The 22,181-nt window shown below is 42.3% G+C and overlaps 1 protein-coding gene across 1 annotated transcript in view; it reads left to right on the top strand.

Moving 5' to 3' along the window:
- The window catches only part of LOC145406748 (midasin), a 489,879-nt gene that overhangs the window by 157,824 nt on the left and 309,874 nt on the right, over positions 1–22,181 (top strand). Inside the window, exons 14-15 of the mRNA XM_080277847.1 lie at positions 8,939–9,147; positions 16,817–16,993. Coding sequence (XP_080133973.1) covers positions 8,939–9,147; positions 16,817–16,993 — 386 coding nt within the window. The remainder of the gene's footprint in view (positions 1–8,938; positions 9,148–16,816; positions 16,994–22,181) is intronic.

Below are 22,181 nucleotides of genomic sequence, written 5' to 3'. Positions count from 1 at the left end.
GGCTTTAAAACAAGCTAAACTAAGCCTAAAAGCAGTTTATAACTCACCTAAACCCAAAAATAAAATTAGAAAATCATAAAATAATAAGTCTGGAAAAAATCATACTTAGTAAACTATACCCCAGAATGAGTGTTCACCCCACCTATGACTGAAACATTAATTTAAGTCCAAAAACAGTTTGTAAGATTGTAGCACAAGTCGAACAGGGCAGTACTCCAGAGGTGGATGGAAAGCTGATGACAGGGAGTGGTGGAGCTCCAGTTTCATCAGCCCTCAGGACTAGTTCCTGACCATCTCCCTTTGCTGAACTTTTTCAGGGTCTCAGTTACACAGAGAGTAGGCCAGCATGCTCTCCAATACAAAATTCTCTATCTACACCAAATTACATGCACAGTACACACTACACTTCATTTTCCATAATTCAACAAAATTAATGGCGTCTCAACACTCAGCCTCGGAGTCCCTGGGGGGGGGGGACCATAAATGCCCCCACCTTCCACCCCTCTCCAGGTGACGACTTGAGCTGCCTGGAACCACTGTCTGACTCACTTCATTTCTGCAACATTCGCGGCCTTTCCTCTAACTTTCGCTCTGTTGAGCACCACCTCTCCTCCTTTAAACCTCACCTTCTCTTTCGAACTGAGACTCAGCTGTCTGAGGCAACTGACAGCAAACCCTTGTCTGTATCCTCGTACTTTCTCTATACTCATTTCAGAGCCAAAGGTGGCTGTTGTGTATATATACTCAACGACTTATCTTGCTCTTGTGTTCCTGTACTCTATTCTTCTGAAGTCTCTACACTCTGGCTTTGGCTTTCCTGTCATTCTCTGACTAAATATATCTGTGCTGTTTACTTATCCCCTAATTCTACTGACTATCAAAAATTCTTCAACTATCTTACTTCTACGATGGAACACATTCTATCCATTTCTCCTTTCTCTGAAATCTCCATTTTAGGAGATTTCAATGCTCACCACCACCTTTGGCTCTCCTATCCTTTCACTGATCCACCTGGTGAACAAGCCTACATCTTTTCTATCCTTAATGACCTAGAGCAGCGTGTACAGCACCCTACCCGTATCCCAGACTGCCTTGGAGAGAGCTCCAACATACTTGACCTCTTCCTTACAACTAATCCTTCTGCTTACACTGTTAATTTTTTCTCTCCGTTGGGCTCCTCCGATCACAACCTTATCACCTTGATCTCTCCTATCACTCCAGTATGGCCTGTGGACCCTCCAGGGAAACGTCGTCTGTGTCATTTTGGAGCTGCTGATTGGTAGGCCCTCAGGCAGTACTTCTTTGATTTTCCCTGGAATGATTATTGCTTCCATGGCCAGGAGCCATCTGAGTGTGCCTTGCGCATTATGGAGGTTATTCTCTCGGGCATGGAAACATACATTCCTTTCTCGTATCCTTTGTCTAATGCAAGATAGCCTTGGTTTAATCACGCTTGTTCTAATGCTGTCTGTAACAAGGAGAGGGCCTACAAAAGGTACCGTAGCCAACCCACCCCTGAATCACGTCATCTTTACGTTTCTGCCTGGAATCGTGCTAAGTGTGTTCTTCGCTCTGCTAAAAATAATTTTATCCATACTAAATGCTCTCAACTCTACAACTCGAATTCTTCCCGCTCCTTCTGGCACCTTGCCAAAAACCTTTCTAACAACTTTACCTCATCATCCTTCCCTCTCCTTTTCTACTCTGATGGTTCTGTAGCTATTTCTTCTGCTGATAAAGCAGATCTCTTCGCATAGACTTTCTCCTCCAATTCCACCTTAGATGATTCCGGTGCTGTTCCTCCATCACTTCCCCCCTCTGACTTCTTCATGGCTGACATTAAAATTTCCTCAGCTGATGTATTATCTGCCATCACTGGCCTCAATACTAACAAGGCCTATGGGCCTGATGGGGTCCCTCCTGTTGTTCTCAAGAGCTGTGCTTCTGTGCTTACACCCTGCCTAGGCAAACTCTTTCGTCTTTGTCTGTCAACTTGTACCTTTCCTTCTTGCTGGAAGTTTGCTGTCATTCAGCCAGTCCCAAAGAAGGGTGACCATTCCCAACCCTCCAACTATTGTTCAATTGCTTTAACGTCCTGTATTTCAAAAGTTTTCAAGTCAATTCTGAATAGAAAAATTTTAAGGCATCTTTCCTATCACAACGTTCTTTCTGATCGTCAGTACGGGTTCCGTCAGGGATGCTCCACTGGCGATCTTCTCACCTACCTTTCAGACTTCTGGTCATCCTCCTTTCGGGACTTTGGCGAAAGCTTTGCCATTGCACTTGACATCTCAAAGGCTTTCGATCGAGTCTTGCATAAATCTTTAATTTCCAAACTGCCCTCTTACGGTTTCTATCCTTCTATCTGTGCCTTCGTCGCTAGCTTCCTTTCTGGTCGTTCTATAGCCGCTGTTGTAGACGGCCACCGTTCTTCTCCTAGATCTGTCAACAGTGGTGTTTCACAGGGCTCTGTCATCTCACCAACTCTCTTCCTTTTATTCATCAATGACCTTCTAAGCTGTACATCTAACCCTATCCACTCATACGCTGATGACTCCACCCTTCACCTTTCCATTCGGTTCCCGCAACGTCCATCTCAGGAGTTACTTCAACAAACAAGGGATGAGGCTATGGCACACCTATTGTCTGACTTGGCTCGGATCTCTGACTGGGATAAAAATAATCTGGTTGTTTTTAATGTATCTAAGACTCAGTTCTTACACCCATCAACCTGACAAAATCTTCCACAGGTATACCCACTAATGTTTAATAATATTCAGCTTAATCCTGCATCATCCTTGAACATGCTTGGGGTTTCATTTACTTGGGACTTATCTTGGAAAGATCATATTACATCTCTTGTAAAATCTGCTTCCAAGAGATTGGGTGTGCTAAGCCGACTCCGTTCTTTCTTTACCCCTTCACAATTGTTGACTCTATACAGGGGTTTTATTTGCCTCTGTGTGGAGTACAACTCTCATGTGTGGGGAGGCTCCCCACACACAGCTCTTCTCAATAGGGTGGAGTCAAAGGCTTTTCGTTTCATTAACTCTCCTCCTCTTACTGACTCCCTTCAACCTCTGTCTCTTCGCCGCACTGTTGCATCTTTACCTCTTTTCTATCGCTACTTTAATAGTCGCTGCTCCTCTGAACTGTCTGCATGCATTCCTTCACCATTTTGACAGGCACATAACACCCATCTAGCAGCAAACTCTCATCCCTTTTCTGTCCAACTCTCTAATGCAAGAGTTAACTGTTACTCCCAGTCCTTCATTTATGCAACAGGTCAACTCTGGAACTGTCTCCCTCTGTATTTCCTGCTGCCTGTGATCTCCAGTTTTTCAAACGCAGTGTGTCCAGGCATCTGGAAATGAATGGATCTTGAATTTTGCTCTCTATTGTATTTTGTTTTTTTCTTGGAGGGAACTCTTATTGCGGGCTCGTGGCCTTTGGTTCCTTCTTCGCAAAAAAAAAAAAAAGTTTTTAAAAAACAAGTATAACCCATTGTTATACCAGGGTTTGGCCATCCTTTGGCAGGGTAGGGTGATATTTCTACCCCACATCACTATGCTAGGGCTAGGGGTATCATATCTAGGGGTATTATATCTCGGGGTCTGCCTGCACCAGGGTGATAAGTCTACTGTCTCCACGTTGGCCCGGTCTTGGCTGATGGTGGCGAAATATGATAATAATAATAATAATAATAATAATAATCTGGCCTTTTGTTTCTCAAAAGCGCCAGTTCTTCCTTTTGGGAATTCACTAGCGCTCGTTATTTTTACAATTACAAGAATTGTGACATTTCTTGTATATAATACAAGCTACATCATATATACATGAAAGTGGCAAAAATTAAACCCTATAATCATCTGTCATAATACCTCTCTCCAGATCGTAGCATTTTGAAAAAGAAAGGCTTTCAGCTGTCTCTTAAAGGATTCAACAATAGAGAGTTGTCTTATGGACAATGGCAATCTGTTATATAATCTTGGGGCTCTATATGCAAAAGAACGATCAGAGAAAGATGACTGGTGAATGGCTCCTGGCTCATCAAGACGCAAGGAATCATCTTCACTGCGTAACATCACACCCGGGCGTGTCGATGGGAGTTTTAACAATTCAGCAAGATACTTCGGTTCACCAAACTTAAGAACCTTGAATGTAATAAGACACAGTTTAAATTCAATTCTAGCCTTTACTGGTAACCAATGCAACTCAATCAGAAACGGGGTAGTTGAGGTTCTCGGGGGGAGACCAAAGATAAGCCGTGCTGCCCTGTTCAACACAGACTGAACTTTTGTTAGTATATTATTTGGAAGACCAACCCACAGTGAATTACAATAATCAACACGAGACAAGACCACTGCATGGACCAATGTTAGGAGGCACTGTCTATTCAGGAATCTTCTCACAGAATACAGATTTCTGATATGCAAGTTACACCCTCTTACAACCTGATTAATGTGTTCTTTGTAATTTAACTTAGAATTAAAATAAACACCCAAATTTCGAACAGAACTGACTGGATGCAGCTGTGACACGCCAATGTTCAAAGCCAGGGCATTGTCAGTGTCATCACCCCTTCTGTTTCCTCTGATGATGATGATCTCAGTTTTGCCATCATTCAGCTTAAGTTTCCTCTTAGCCATCCAAATCTTAATATCAGACATTAGAGATTCAAACTTTGTCTTAGTATCGTTGATATCTGACATCTTAACATAGAGCTGGGTGTCATCAGCATAAAAATGATAGGACACATCATGAGCATCAAGTAAAGACGATAAACTACTTGTGTAGATAGTAAATAGAATTGGACCCAAAACTGATCCTTGAGGGACTCCAGATAGAAGAGGAGCAGAATCAGAGCTAGCGTAATCAACAACCACTCTCTGAGATCTGTCCGACAGATACGACTTAAGGAGCAAAAGGGCACTATCACGAACGCCATAAAAATACAGATCATCCAACAATAGTTTATGATCTACTGTATCAAAAGCTGCAGACAGATCCAAAAGAACTAGGAGAGAGGACATCCCACTACAAGTGTTTGCCACCAAGTCGCTCTGAATCCTTATTAGTGCAGTTTCAGTCGAATGGTATTTTCTGTATGCTGATTGAACAACAGGAACAACTCTGTTGTGTTCCAGTAGTGGTAAGAGTTGGTCAAGTATGGCCCGCTCAATAATCTTGGATAAAAAAGACAGGTTAGAGACAGGACGATAATTTGTCATGCTCTCGACATCAAGGCCAGGTTTCTTAATTAGGGGCCTAAGCAAAGCACGTTTCTCAGACCGCACAAAATTACTTTCTAAGAAGCATCTATTTATTATGTTGCAGATAAAGTCTGCAGCATGCTCATACACATCAGGCAGTTGTGACATGTTACATGGATCGAGTGAGCAAAATGTTTTATTAAGTTCTCTGATGTAACATTTGACTTTGTTTACATCCAGTGGATGAAATGTTGAAAGCAAATGATCCCCGGTGCACCGTGGCTGGAAGTCAACTGAGTACACTTCACTAGGAGAACTGCTGTCTAAATCACTTCTTCTGCGAGATATCTTACTTGTAAAAAATGAAGCAAAATCAGAAGCCAATTGGGCATCAGATAAAGAAGTTGGTTTAACAATTACATTCCTCCGACCAACCAAATTGTTCACAACTGCAGACAATTTTTTTTGATCACCACCACATGAATCAACTTTATTTTGATAATACCTAGCCTTTTGGGCTTTTACAGTGTGAACGACTGCTCTTCTCGCAAAAACATAACGCAAACGAGTTACTTCGGTCCGCTGCAAACGCCACTCACGTTCTGCCCTTCTACGTTGTCTACGCAAAGAATTAATGGATGGACCATACCACGGAGAATTATCACGTACAGTGATTGTTTTTACTACCTCAGGACAATAATGGTCAAAAATTGACCTGAGCTCGTTGTTGTAAATATCAACTAATTCACCAGAAGAAAGACTTGAAGAATCGATGGAGTTTAAACGTTGATCAATTTCAAAACACATCAACTGGCGGTCAACATTGTTGTAATTTCTGAACCTGATGACCTTTTTATATGAAGGGGATTTTGAGACATCAAAACTAAGAGTGATCAGAGCATGATCAGAGATGAGGGGGTCAAATGAGTCAACCTCCACATCTGATACGCGCCTGCAACCAACAGGGGACAAGATCAAGTCAAGGACATGTCCTGAGACATGAGTTGGATTACTCACATGATTGAAAAAATTGTTCTGGGTGATCAACTCAAGGAATTCTGAAGAAAATGGTTTTGACTGTGGACTGTCAACCCAATAATTGAAATCACCACAAACAAGAAGTCCTCCAGGTTTAAGAGAAAACCCTTCAAGAAACTGCCCAAACTCCTCCATAAAACCTCGTTCTCTGCCCGGATGACCTGGTCGATAGACAACTGCAATTCTAATGGTATTCTGATGGAAATTTATTGATACTTCCATAAATTCAAATGATGATGGGGTCAGGTCTGAGTCAATGAGAGAAACGTTTGCAAGTGCTGCAGAGTAGATGAGTGCTACGCCTCCTCCTGGATAGTCAGCAGCAGGCCTGGGAATACTAATAAGAGAATGTGTCTTAGGCAAGGTATTACGAATAATATCGATATCAGACTCATACAACCAGGTTTCAGTCAGGCACAATATGTCAAGCTCGTGCTGATTTAGGGTTTCATTAATATAGTCTATCTTATTACGGATGGAACGAATATTTAAAAGACCCATCCTTAACTGGTTCAAGAGGGACGTAGTCAGTTTTTTTGAATGGTCAAAATTGGTGTTTTCAATCAATCTATTCCTATGAGAAATCATAATTGGACATTCTCTACTTGAAGCAAAATGGGCAACCACCTGTGACTTTGAATTAGCATCTTGATGTCTTAAAGAGGAGCAGTTGATGCATTTGGGAGAATTTCTGTTACTACAGTCCTTAGATTTATGGGCTCCAGCACAAAAGACACATTTAGGTTCATCACTTTTCCTAGAACATCTCTCAAATGTATGACCAAAGCCTTGGCAGTGATGACACTGTGTAACCCAGAATCTGTCGAAAGCGCGGCATCTTGTAAGATCCACATAGATGTAACTGCCCTGTTCTACAATGGAGGATCTCACCTCTGGCGACATCTTCAAGACAGCAGTTTTGGTGTCATTCCTTGTCCTTGTGAAGAGAAGGTTGAGGGTACAACCTCGATCAACGAGCATCTTAATTTTATTGTTTTTTCTCAGAATATTTGGGATGATGTCAGAGTCATCCAAGGAAGAGGAAAGGCCTGTCACGGTCATTTTAGGCAGAATTTTCTTTGGCTCTGATATGCAAAAAGTGCCCTCAGAGCCAAAATGATCAGTCAGTACCCCATTTGCTTCCCCCTTGGCCTCAGCTGACGGAAACTTCATTACCAGCCCACCAGCCTTGGTCTTAAGGCAGCTGTCAACCGGTACCGAGTTAAGTACGCCTCTGATGTCTTCTGGTCCCATCTGATTTGTCAGGGCACTAGCGCCACTCTCTGGTTTCACAATCAGTACATGCTGACTATGAATGGCTTTTTTCTGGCCATGAGCACTGATCTCAATCACGCCCCTAGGCAGATCCTTCCCTCCCCCCACGAGAGACCCACGAACAGCATCCGCAAATGACTTGGCCTGATCTTGTGTGACCGCCATAGGTGATGAGACCTTGGTCTCTAGTGCCTCCAGTCTATTTGATACGTCTCTGATTGCTTGAAAGATTGGCCCAATAACTTTATCTTCATACTCCTTCTTGGTGCTACTTCCTCCACCAGCCAAGACCTCGTCTGCTGGTGCAACACACTGGCTACACAGCCAGCGAAAGCCCAGCTGGTGGCTCCTCTCCATGAATGGATAGTCGCCTGCATCCAAATTTTCGCAAGCTATATGAATCCACTCGCTGCAGTAGGCGCACTTCAGTGCTTGTGCACTTTTTGCTACAGACCTACTGCAGCGAGGGCACTGGTGTTGTTTACTCATGATAAGGGAGAACAAAAAAAACAAAATGACAACAACAGCAAAACGTATATACAATACTACCCGGGAAAAACCCGGGTAGCGCCGCCCCCGTTTGTGTCACCCTAATTTAGGAGGAAAAAAGAAAACCGAAGGAAAAAAAGCACAAAAAACAGAAATGGAAATAAAACAGGGTGTCTGCCAGGTCACCACGAGCAGGTGGGGTACGACTTGACTACCCTTCTAGGAAAGGTAACCCAAACCGAGGTGCCGCAGAAGTGCTGAGATAGTATTGAAAACTTTTCCCAATTTCGAGCTTTACAGCAGCAACAAATACGTCACTTAGGCAAGACCTCATTGGTTACGATACTGCCACTGCGCAAAGCAGTGATTAGGTGGTTTTTGTGTTCTGCTTAGTTTTGTTTCTTGTAAGATGGCAGTTTTTATGTTTTGTTGTTTGATGAATTGTGTGAGTTCTTACTTTTTGGTGTTTATGCCATCTCTGTCCATTTGAAGAATGTTTATGTTGCATGTATGATAAGTGTTTGGTGCTGCAGCATGGGGGGAAAGTGAGGGTGTAGGTGGAGTGGAAGGGGTAGGAGGTAAGGGTTGGGGTGGATTAGATTTGGGTTGAATGGGAGGGGTTGGGGGATTGGATGATGTGGGAGGGATCGGTTGTACATTACACTATAGGATTTTTGGGGAGTAACTCCCCCCCTCCCCCTGTGGGGATGGAAGGGTGTAGTGTATCATTAACTGAAAATCCACAGCATCCCACATGGCTTTGTCTGAATTATGATGGATAATCAAAATGTTACTGTATTAACCAGCTCATGGTTTCATCATTTCTAAGTTTATTACAGATAATGCTGAATTTTTCATCTTCTCTTCTTCAGCTGGGTATGAAAAGTTGACACTGGAGTATTATGTGAATAAAACTATTGCAGGTGTGCTGGTGAAGGCCATGCAACACGGGCACTGGATCATCTTGGACGAGCTGAATCTGGCCCCCACGGATGTACTGGAGGCCCTCAACCGCCTCCTTGATGATAACCGTGAGCTGTTCATCCCAGAAACTCAGGAGACTGTCCGAGCTCACCCACATTTCATGCTGTTTGCCACGCAGAACCCTCCAGGGCACTATGGAGGTCGGAAAGTTAGTATATTTGATGATTTTACAGTCAATGTTAAGTAGCTAATTGATGGTACAGTATTAACATATTAATACAGTGAGGGAGAAAAGTTCACTCACTATTCTGCTGGACATAGAGCATGATTGGTACTGTACTCCCTGGCACATCATATCACAGAGAATCATGAGTAGAGAAACATACCAACCCTCCATCAGCATAGGAATGTTAGCCAGCAAAGAAAAATGAAAAGTGGAAGTAAAGAGGTGAAATATCAGTCAAATTTTGTCCCTGACTGTACATGCTAAGTGATCTGGTGGTAGAACTGTAGTATTAGAGATGGCTCAGTGTTTAACTGCTGTAAATAACATGCTAGAGAAGGACAGAGATTTTTCCATCATGTACAGTGATGGCAAGGATGTAGGGTGTTTTCCCACCCTTAATGACCTGGGCTTGGGTAAACTTGCCTTGAGTCATCTTAGCCCTGGACAGGATGGTGTGGAATTGGCTTGTTTGTACCTGTATTAGAACTAATTTATTCATCAGGCTATCCAAGTACTGCTCAAAAGTTTAAGCTGTGGATTCTTATCCCATGCCTGGACTTGGGACTGTGTGGATTTGGAGGGCCTGTGGTCCGTCTCCTTCTTTATTTACCCGACATGACAAAATATTTTAAATGAAGAATACATTAGTAGTAGGTAGGGGTGCCCATGATCCACTCATTCAGTGTAGGGATGCCTTATGGTCTCCACACAGAGTGACAAGCCAAATGGTTTCCTGTGCCAAGGAAACCATTTACTACGCTGGGTAGTAACCATATAACTGGGGTTTTTGACCGAGTTAAGTGTCCCCCAGATTCTCCTATCTAAAATCACTTAACCACTTCAAGCACCTAAAGTTTTCTGTAAGTTTGTGTGACATGATCAGAGAAAATGCTGCAAGGGCAACCTAGACTCTCACACATAGGAAAACAATTCCATGGGTTTTATTTGCCCTAGAAATTGGTTGTATTGGTATGAATTGTATACCATCATTTTCGCTGATGTTTATCTGTCTATCTACCTATCTACTGCCAGACGCCTCAGTCCCGTTTGGGGTGGCCACAAACAAATCGCCTCCACGTCGCCCTGTCCCCCGCCATTTCACTGCCCTGCTCCCAACTCACACCCCCCTCTCTCATATACCTCTCCACCCCATCCCTCCATCTCATCCTCGGCCTCCCCCTCCCTCTTCCCCCCTCCACCTCACTCACATACACTCTCTTCGTCAGTCTCTCACCCTCCATCCTCTCCACATGGCCAAACCACCTCAGTGTGTTCCTCATAACGTTTCCTATCACATCCACATCCACACCACAACGCTCTTTATATCCTCATTCGTCAGCCTGTCTCTCCATGTGACTCCACAGGCTCCTCTTAAATAACTCATTTCCACTGCTCTCACTCTTGACTTGTGTCCTTCCAACAACGTCCAAGCTTCACTTCCTTACATTAGAGTTGGTATCACAATACTGTCATGTAGTAACTTTTTCACTTCCATGCTCACTTCCGTTTCTTATCACTGCTTTCAAAGAACCAGCAACCTTTCTTCCCTGCTGTACCCTTTCAAGCACTTCACCCTCCAAACCTCCATCCTTACTCATCACACTACCCATGTACTTAAATGTACTCACATTTTCCAATTCCTCACCATCCAACCTCACAGTACTTTCACTGACTTCACCTCTCTCAAAGACCATCACTTTACTCTTCCCTACATTCACCTTTAGATTCTGTTTCTTACACACTCTCCCAAACTCATCCACCAAGCCTTGCAGCTCCCCTTTGTCTTCACTCAACAACACAGTATCATCTGCAAACAACAGTACAGAGAGTTTCCAAACACTATCCTCTCTCACCAGGGCCACTCCAACATCCACTACCCTACCTTGTACCTCTTTTATTACCCCATCCATGTACAGATTGAACAACCATGGTGACATGACACATCCCTGTTTCAACCCAACCTTCAAAGAGAAAAATTCACTTAATTCACCATCCACACGCACTGCAGCCTTAGCACCATCATACATACTCTTCACAGCATTCAACAACTTCCCATCTACTCCATATATTCTTAATACTTTCCACAATCCTTGTCTATCCACCCTGTCATATGCTTTCTCCAAATCCATGAAAGCCGCATACAACTTCTTTCCCTTCTCTAGGAACTTTTCCACTAAAGATCTAAGAATGAATATTTGATCTACACAGCCTCTTCCCTTCCTAAAGCCTCCCTGTTCTTCTCCAACTAATGCCTCTGTTCTTCCTCTAACTCTGTCAGTAAGTATCCTACCATACACTTCCTATTATACTAAGAAGACAAATACCCCTATGATTACCACACACTTCTTTTTCCTCTTTTCCTTTGTACAAGGGAATAATTATACCTGACTTCCAATCCTCCGGAACTCTACCTTCCTCCCAGGCCAATCTGCACATCTTCCACATCCATTCTACTACTATCTCTCCCCCATGTTTCAGCATTTCACCACACACTCCATCAATTCCTGGGGCTTTCCCCACTTTAACTTTCTTCATTGCTTCCACAACTTCTATCCTACTGATTTCTTCCTGTCTTCTCACCCACTCCTTCTCCCAGCCATTCCCCAGCCACTTATACTCGCATTACTCCCATCCTGTATGTTCAACAATTCCTTAAAGTGTTCGCTCCATCTGCTCACTTTTTCTCCCTTCTCCACTAGTAATCTACCAGTTTTATCTTTCACTTCTTTGCTAACTTCACTTCCACCCTATCTTACTCTCTTCACCTCTTTCCAGAACATTTTCTTACAGTCCATCCACTTTACACTCAAATTCCTTCCAAATTCCTCATCCACTCTCTTCTTACTCTCTCTTACTAATCTTTTCACCTCTCTCATTCTTTCTACATATAACTCTCTCTTCCGTCTCTCAACTTCTTCCACGCCCCTTTTTCTCATCCATTCATTGTATGCTTTCTTCTTTTGTGCCACAGCCTGTCTCACCTCTTCATTCCACCACGCTGTTCCTTGCACCCCCCTCTGTCTTCTCTTCATCCCACACACCACATCACATGCTGCACATATTTCTTTTGTGAATATCTTGCACACACCTTCCACGTCCCCCATCTGCTCTAATTCATATTTGCCCAATCGTTCCTCCACTTCTCTCTCATATTCTACCTTTTTCTCATCCTCTTGTAACCTTTCCACTCTCCTTGCAAATTCTCCTTCTTCCCATCCTTCCCTTCTTCTGTTTCTCCATCGTTTTTGGGTCTTGATTCTGGCCACCACCAAATAGTGGTCAGCAAGTCCACTCCCCCAACCTCTATAAGCTCTTGCATCCATTACACATCTTCGCATCCTTTCATCCACACACTCATAATCAATCATTGCCTTCCTTTCATCCAGTTCACCACCCATCCTTCTCATCACTTGCCATGTATACCTGTGGATCATTTTATGCCTGAAGAGGGTAATGGCTATCATCAACCCCCTCCCAGCACAAATGTCCACTAATGCACTGCCATTCTCATCTATCTCAGCAGGCACACCCCACTCACCAACTATTCCATCCACCTTCATATTCCCTACTTTACCATTCATATCACTGATCAAAAACACTCTCATTCTTCCAAACTTTTCCATGCACACTTCCACATTTGTCTAGAACTCTTCTCTCACTCTGCTTGCACGATCTTGCATTGGCGCATACACGCACAGAATCACCCACATTTGCATTCCATCTTTCAGTCTTACTCACACAATCCTTGACCCAAGTGATCCATACTCTCTTATGTTCTTCTTCCATCTTTTACTCACAACTATACACACTCCTTCTTTTGCCCTCTCATTCTCACCTACTCCTGCACATATACCCCATCCATTCTTCCATTCTCTCACACTCTCACCTCCCCATTTAGTTTCAGTTACTCCACATACATCAACTTTCGCACCCTCAAGCACCTGGACAATCTCTCTCTCTTTCACCTCATCATTTGCACCTCATTCCATGTTCCAATTACCATGTCCTTTGTCCTGTCCTTGGTCTTCTTCTTTTGGTCAGTCCTTGTCCGAGGTTTCTTGTTCGTCTTTTTAGTTAGTTGATTTCTGGGGAGGGGCACTAACCCTCTGCCAACCCTTTTAGTCACCTTGTACGACAAGCAGGGATACTGGGGGAGTATTCTTGAAAAAAAAACCCTACCCCCAGGGGGGTTAGTGTACTTGCTAAATAAACTGGTATGTAAATGAATGACGGGGAATCATCCTGACAGCGAATTGACTTGACGACAAATTGTCCCGAAACCAAACATACGACCAACGGCACTCGCCGACATTCCTTCCCTAAGTTTGTCCAACATTTTAACTTTGTCAGCGACATCACTTTACAAGCCCGCTTGGGTGTGTTACCACGTGCATCACTAGCACTATGCTTAGGCCCCATGTTTGCAAACAAGGCAAGCAATCACTGGAAGGCAGAAAAGTAAGCCACTAATAATGATTTGCAAGTCACATACGGTTTGATCATTGGATTCCAACTGACTGTTTAGTGCGTAGTAGACCGACCTCCCAGACACACACACACACACACACACACATGGAGTGATGATAAATACCAGGAAATGTTGTCAGATATGACTAGTTATTTACAGAAAAATATTGAGAAAAGCAATAATATAATTTTAACCCCTTAACTACGGGGTTGTTGGGAGTGTGCCGTGCATATCCTGCGGGGATATTTGCGCTCCAACGGACTTTTTAAAAATATTTTGCCAAAAATCAGTGATTAGTCCTAGAATATTATAATAATATAAGCATATGGCACATACCTTCAGCTTTCTCCCGGGAAGTTTGTTAAGCCTTCGCTGTCTACCGTAGGACTTGTGGAGACTTCTGAAGTTGGGTAACGAAGTCTCCACTTTACACTTCCTGATACCCCATAATATAGTTACCACTGCCTGATATTATCACTACAAACACTGTTCTGTGAATTTCAAGTACAGTAGTTTGGAATCCATATTCCAAAGAAAAAACACTGAAAGCAGTGAAAATTATGAGCACATACGAGCTTTCCTCCTGTACTCGTTCCCCGATGGTATTCTGAGGCGGAGCTGTCATGTATTATTTATAACCCACTCACACTTTATATTCCTAGTACCTTATTACATGTATTTATATATATAATATTTATAACTTTCTTTCAGAACTAGTAGTTTATTTTCATTCCAGGCATTCACTTTCTTGTTCAGTAAACTAGCGTAGAGAGCGAAGCTTTCACTTTCACTTTCATTACTCCAAGTATTTATACCCATATTCCTGTATTACTAACTATTTACATTTCTATTTACATTCTCTATTTTATTTACATTATGTACATTTCTATTTTAGTTAGAGAAAGAACAGAGAAATTAGTTGAAGAAGAACAGGGAGGCTTTAGGAAGGGAAGAGGTTGTGTAGATCAGATATTCATTCTCAGATCTTTAGTGGAAAAGTTTCTAGAGAAGGGAAAGAAGTTGTATGCGGCTTTTATGGATTTGGAGAAAGCATATGACAGGGTGGATAGACTAGGATTGTGGAAAGTGTTAAGAATATATGGAGTAGATGGGATGTTGTTGAATGCTGTGAAGAGTATGTACGATGGTGCGAAGGCTGCAGTGCGTGTGGATGGTGAACTAAGTGAATTTTTCTCTTTGAAAGTTGGTTTGAAACAGGGATGTGTCATGTCTCCATGGTTGTTCAATCTGTACATGGATGGGGTAATAAAAGAGGTACAAGGTAGGGTAGTGGATGTTGGAGTGGCCCTGGTGAGAGAGGATAGTGTTTGGAAACTCCCTGTACTGTTGTTTGCAGATGATACTGTGTTGTTGAGTGAAGACGAAGGGGAGCTGCAAGGCTTGGTGGATGAGTTTGAGAGAGTGTGTAAGAAACGGAATCTAAAGGTGAATGTAGGGAAGAGTAAAGTGATGGTCTTTGAGAGAGGTGAAGTCAGTGAATGTACAGCGAGGTTGGATGGTGAGGAATTGGAAAATGTGAGTACGTTTAAGTACTTGGGTAGTGTGATGAGTAAGGATGGAGGTTTGGAGGGTGAAGTGGTTGAAAGGGTACAGCAGGGAAGAAAGGTTGCTGGTTCTTTGAAAGCAGTGATAAGAAACAGGGAAGTGAGCATGGAAGTGAAAAAGTTACTACATGACAGTATTGTGATACCAACTCTAATGTATGGAAGTGAAGCTTGGACGTTGTTGGAAGGACACAAGTCAAGAGTGAGAGCAGTGGAAATGAGTTATTTAAGAGGAGCCTGTGGAGTCACATGGAGAGACAGGCTGACGAATGAAGATATAAAGGAGTGTTGTGGTGTTGATGTGGATGTGATAGGAAGCGTTATGAGGAACACACTGAGGTGGTTTGGCCATGTGGAGAGGATGGAGGGTGAAAGACTGACGAAGAGAGTGTATGTGAGTGAGGTGGAGGGGGAAAGAGGGAGGGGGAGGCCGAGGATGAGATGGAGAGATGGGGTGGAGAGGTATATGAGAGAGGGGGGTGTGAGTTGGGAGCAGGGCAGTGAAATGGCGGGGGACAGGGCGACGTGGAGGCGATTTGTTTGTGGCCACCCCAAACGGGATTGAGGCATCTGGCAATAGATAGATAGATAGACTATTTTATTTACACTATGTTATGCACTGTCACTTGCAGTAACTTATAAAACTATTTTCCACTGTTCAGTTATATTTACATTCATTGCTTTCACTTGCTGTTTACACATTATTTACATTTCGACTTGCGCTGTTTTAGAGTCACCAGAAAGATCATTGTCACTGTCCATCAATATCATTGATAAATTAGCCAGTTCGCATTCCACAGCAGTCACTTAGCCCTTTACCCCTTCCCACACTAGGTTTAGTAGGGGTAGAGGTCACAGGGCCCTTGACGGGGCTAAGGGCAGGTGCATATCTGATGTGGTTTCACCTCGACAGACGACAGTAAACTGAATGATGTGGCCAAGGGGCAGTGAAGGGTTGACAATGACAGCGTGGTGACAGCTGCTAATTTATACGCTATGAAATGATTGGCAGGAAATAAGACAATACATAATAAATTAGGTAGTTCCAGGTGAATGTAAATATCACTTAGGCTTCTCCCTTCCATTCTTACATATATTTTTATTATGAGAATAGGTCATACGGCTTATGTCAAGGGGAAATAAACGGGGAAAATTAGCGAATGAGTGCACCTGAGGTGTTGCCAGGTGATAATTAGCCCATTCCAGATGTATGGCAGTATCAATTACCTTTTCTCTTTCTTTTATGTATTATTTTGTATAAGAATAAGGCATAGGGCACATTTCAATGGATAAAATGAGTGGAAAAATCCGTCCAGGATTTGTGTAGCGCAGCGCATCTGGTCAGGCGGGAGGAGAGGGTAATGGAGGGGAGGTACGAACGGGAGTCAACGACAGGAGAAAATGGCTAAATTGTCAACAGTGGATGGGAGTACAGATGACATTAGCAGAACTGAGTATAGCTGGACACTGGTAGTACTGATAGATGATACAAACCACCACTTGAAAGCCCGGGCGAATTCAAAATAACACAGAATCACGAAAGTGACGGCCCGCGGTTAAGGGAGTGAAGATAATAAATGTGAATGATAGTTATTGATGGTACTGATACTCTAAACAGGTGTTGTCCCGTGCGTTCCGTAACCGATTTGTGGAGCTGCACTTCACAGAGATACCAGCACAGCAGCTGGAAATTATCCTCCACCACCGCTGTCTGATCCCTCTATCCTACAGCAAGAAGATGGTTGCAGTACTGCAGGATCTGCAGAATATGAGGAGAGGATCAAATCTCTTCCAGGTTAGTGACCGTCATCAGTGTCACTTAGACTTGGGGTAATTGGATTGAAGTAGACAACTTATTTAAAAAGGGGAGGAGTTCCTTCGTAAGCTAAATAAAATTGTATGGTGTTAAGCAGAGAAAGAAATAATTAATGCACATTTTTGGACTGAAGAGGTTTAGTTCTTTGCAGTTGTATAGCTCTTTAATGGAAATTAAGTCAATTTTTTTTCTTTCCTTTTTAATCATAATAACTTCAAATGAAAAATACTACATATTGGGACTAAGAGTCAGGAAATGGAAAATGTGATTGATTTCAAATACACTCGACCCTCGATTTCCTGTACCCCTATTTCCCGGTTTTCATATTTCCCGGACACGGGCTGAGGCCGGACAATATCATCAAATACCGGACAAATGCCTGTACAAGTGCGGGGTTCGCACAAAAGTCCGGCCATTATTCTTTCGTATAAAACTATAAACAGTCTGCTGCACAACACAGTATAATTTTAGCAAGGTTTTGACTCGATAAAGGTCATTTGTAATACACACAAGAAGATATTTTCATACATGAAATGCATCTTGACCTCCAACCTGCTTTACCCCACCAGTTCCAACTCGTGGCAGTATCCCATTTGCCTTGTACCATTCTTATATGCCACTATAATTATTTTTTTGCTTAACAGTAAAATTTAAAGAAGGCTTGGACACAAGAAAATTCATAAGTAATAAAAGAGAATTATTTTTTCTTATGGACAAAATCAATTGTATCCATTCCTACTCACTTAGCTCACCCGACTCAGTGTGACTAAATACCGAATCGGCACTTTTCACTGGACAGTATTTTAATTTTTTTCACCACAGTGGCTCATACACACCTAATTATCTGAAATCTGCTAAAAAAATTGTACTTAATATAACTTAATTCAGAAACTAGGTTTCAGAGCTAAAATGGGCCAGTGTTAGCAGATATTTCCCCTTCAGATCGTCAGCACGCCATGACAGACTTCTATTGTGCATAAATATTTATTTTGAGTTTAAAAAAATGTATCTGCGTTGTAAATCGATATTTATACAAAACAAAAGTCCGTCAAGGCGAGTTGTTAGGCTATAGGCAAAACACTTCTGCTAACTTTAAGAAATTTTCTCTCTGAATCCTGATTTTCTATTAATAATTAAATTAAGCACAAATTTTTTACTGAATTTCAAATAATCAGGTGTGCAGACCTATATGGTGATAAAGATTAAAATATTTTCCAATTAAAATTGCCGCTTCGGTCCATGATTGAGATCACATTCAATGATTGCATGTTTGTAACTCAGTCAGCAGATGAGAGGTTGGCTCACCTTGTGGTGTTCCATTCCTTGTTCATATTTCTCTTTTTCCTCAGCTTTCTGATCTTCTTCTATCATACACTCCACATTCTCGTCAACAACTGTCTAAACAACCATTCTTAGGGTTGTAGCTAGCACAATATTGCTATTGTGTCAGTTATTATTATTGTTATTGTGTCATTGTTATTATTTTATGCACTATGTATGTTATTTATGTTGATATAGGTACCCTACATTCCAGAATGCTCTAGAATATCGGAATAATTGCCGGACAGTATTGGAGAATTCGGACAAAGTATAGTAATAGTCCGGGGAATGGTATGTGGGGCTGGACTTTTGTGATTCCCGGACTTCTGGGGTTCCCGGACTGGTCTCCCTCACCTTTTAGTCTGGGAAATCAAGGGTTGAGTGTACTGCATTTAGATAGTGTGATGAGAAAGGACAGAAGCTTAGAGAATTAAGTGCAAGAATGGGGACAGCAGGGAAGAAAGGTTAGAGCCATATTGAGAGCATTGACAAGGAATTGGGAAGTGAGGATGGAAGTACAGTTATCCCTTGGTTATCATGCGTAACTGATACCAAACATGGCGTGTGATAGCAAAATTACGTGATAACGAAAGCACAGAACCTGTGGGATTTGTCCTAGTTGGTACTGGGCATCCTATGTGCAAACCAAATTTTCCCTGCTAATAATAATAATAATAATAATAATAATAATAATGATAATAATCTGGCTTTTTGTTTCTCATAAGCACCAGTTCTTCCTTTGGGAATTCACTAGCTCTCAACACACGAACATTATTCTTACATTTACAAAAATTGCGAGATTTCTTGTGTATAATACAAGCTACATCATATATACATGAAAGTGGCAATAATTAAACCCTATAATCATCCGTCTTAGTACCAATCTCCAGGTCATTGCATTTTGAAAAAAGAATGGCTTTCAGCTGTCTCTTAACCCTTTAAACGCGGATCGTCGCGCCAAAAAGGACATAACGGCGGATCATCGCGTTTGCGATTCGAGTTAATATTGAATAAACGCGGGCAAGGATGTTCCAGCTGGTATTGTCTATCAGTACCACCACCCTTTAGCTACAATTAGCATACTTGACCTTTGTACTACTGACCTCCGTTGTTGCCAAGTATCGCGTTTTTTTCCCCCCTCCCCCCCCTCCCCCACCACCACGGCCCGGCCAGCCTGGCTGTGATATATGGCTGCGCTCTGACTGCTCAGAACTGTAAATCTGCGCTCTGCTCTCACAAGCAGTCTATGCTAATAGGAAACGCTTGTTTCCTCAGTTGTCACGCTAGCTTTTTTTTGCGTGGTTTGCCCCTGTTTAGCGTCAGTTTACCGCAGGCTTTCAAAGTGACATTATGGCGAGTTCTAGCTCTTCCGAGTCAGTGCGAGCGGCCGACAGGAATGAGAATAAAGCGACGGGCATAAGGCAGAATAAAAGCGCGCCGCGGTGATCTTTTGGGAAGTACTATGATTGAAAATAATGTAGTATACGTGTTTTTAGCTGTGAAAATGGAAATGTTTGTTGAGTGACGGGAAGACCGCCGCCGTGCTGCATGTCGGCCGTACACTTCGTTGATTTTAGCCTTATTTTCAGTGCTTATTGTACAAATACGGATTCCAAACTACCTGTACGTTGTAGTATAAAGTTTACTGTGACAGAATGAGGCTGTGGTAGAGGGGAAAACGGGTTGCTGGAGGTGTGAAAGTGAAGATTTGGTTACCCAACTTTGCAAGTCTCCATAAGTCCTTGGGTAGTCCACGAAGGCTCAACACCTGTCTCTGGAGAAAGCTGAATGTAAGTACTATCTGCCATACCAAGTATAATGTTCTAGGGTTAATCTCTGATTTTTGGCTAATATTTTCCTACAGGTACTCAGTCCGCGATCCAACTCCGCCACCCGGGGGGGGGGGGGTCGACTGTCCATGGCCGTGTTTTAGGGGCTAAAGGATTCAACAGTAGAGTTGTCTTATGGACAATGGCAATCTGTTATAATATCTAGGGGCTCTATACGCAAAAGAACGATCAGAGAAAGATGACTAGTGAATGGCTCCTGGCTTATCAAGATGCAAGGAATCATCCTCACTGCGTAACATCACACCCGGGCGTGCCGGTGGGAGTTTTAACAGTTCAGCAAGATACATCGGTTCACCAAACTTAAGAACCTTGAATGTAATAAGACACGGTTTAAATTCAATTCTAGCCTATACTGGTAACCAATGCAACTCAATCAGAGATGGGGTAGTTGAGGTTCTCGGTGGGATACCAAAGATAAGCCGTGCTGCCCTGTTCAACACAGACTGAACTTTTGTTAGTATATTATTTGGAAGACCAATCCACAGTGAATTACAATAATCAACACGAGACAAGACCACTGCATGGACCAATGTTAAGAGGCACCATCTGTTCAGGAATTTTCTTACAGAGTGCATATTTCTGGTATGCAAGCTACACCCTCTTACAACCTGATTAATGTTCTTTGTAATTTAACTTAGAATTAAAATAAACACCCAGATTTCGAACAGAACTGACTGGATGAAGCTGTGACACGCCAGTGTTCAAAGCCAGGGCATTGTCAGTGTCATCACCCCTTCTGTTTCCTCTGATGATGATGATCTCAGTTTTACCATCATTCAGCTTAAATTTCCTCTTAGCCATCCAGATCTTAATATCAGACATTAGAGATTCAAACTTTGTCTTAGTATCGTTGATATCTGACATCTTAACATAGAGCTGGGTGTCATCAGCATAAAAATGATAGGACACATCATGAGCATCAAGTAGAGACGATAAACTACTTGTGTAGATAGTAAATAGAATTGGACCCAAAACTGATCCATGAGGGACTCCAAATAGAAGGGGAGCAGAATCAGAGCTAGTGTAATCAACAACCACTCTCTGAGATCTGTCTGACAGATACGACTTATGGAGCAAAAGAGCACTGTCACGAACGCCATAAAAATACAGATCTTCCAACAATAGTTTATGATCTACTGTATCAAAAGCTGCAGACAGATCCAACAGAACTAGGAGAGAGGACATCCCACTACAAGTGTTTGTCACCAAGTCACTCTGAATCCTTGTTAGTGCAGTTTCAGTTGAATGGTATTTTCTGTATGCTAATTGAGCAACAGGAACAACTCTGTTGTGTTCCAGTAGTGGTACGAGTTGATCGAGTATGGCCCACTCAATAATCTTGGATAAAAAAGACTGGTTAGAGACGGGACGATAATTTGTCATGCTCTTGACATCAAGGCCAGGTTTCTTAATTAGGGGCCTAAGAAAAGCACGTTTCTCAGACTGCACAAAATTACTTTCTAAGAAGCATTTATTTATTATGTTGCAGATAAAGTCTGCAGTGTGCTCATACACATCAGGCAGTTGTGACATGTTACACCGATCGAGTGATCAAAATGTTTTATTAAGTTCTCTGATGTAACATTTGACTTTGTTTACATCCAGCGGATGAAATGTTGAAAGCAAGTGATCCCTGGTGCACCGTGGCTGGAAGTTAACTGAGTAGCTTCACTAGGAGAACTGCTGTCTAAATCACTTCTTATGCGAGATATCTTACTTGTATAAAATGAAGCAGAATCAGAAGCCAGTTGGGCATCAGATACAGAAGTTAGTTTAACAATTACATTCCTCCTACCAACCAAATTGTTCACAACCTTAGACAGTTTTTTGATCACCACCACATGAATCAACTTTATTTTGGTAATACCTAGCCTTCTGGGCTTTTACAGTGTGAACGACTGCTCTTCTTGCAAAAACATAACGCAAACGAGTTACTTCGGTCCGCAGCAAGCGCCATTCACGTTCTGCCTTTGTACGTTGTCTACACAAAGAATTAA

Source organism: Coenobita brevimanus, chromosome 71 (genome assembly GCF_032717465.1).
Source record: "Coenobita brevimanus isolate Jiangsu-jjx chromosome 71, ASM3271746v2, whole genome shotgun sequence".
In the NCBI taxonomy this organism is placed as follows: domain Eukaryota; kingdom Metazoa; phylum Arthropoda; class Malacostraca; order Decapoda; family Coenobitidae; genus Coenobita; species Coenobita brevimanus.
The sequence above is the reverse complement of the archived record's forward strand: the minus strand, read 5'-3'. Positions and strand labels throughout refer to the sequence as shown.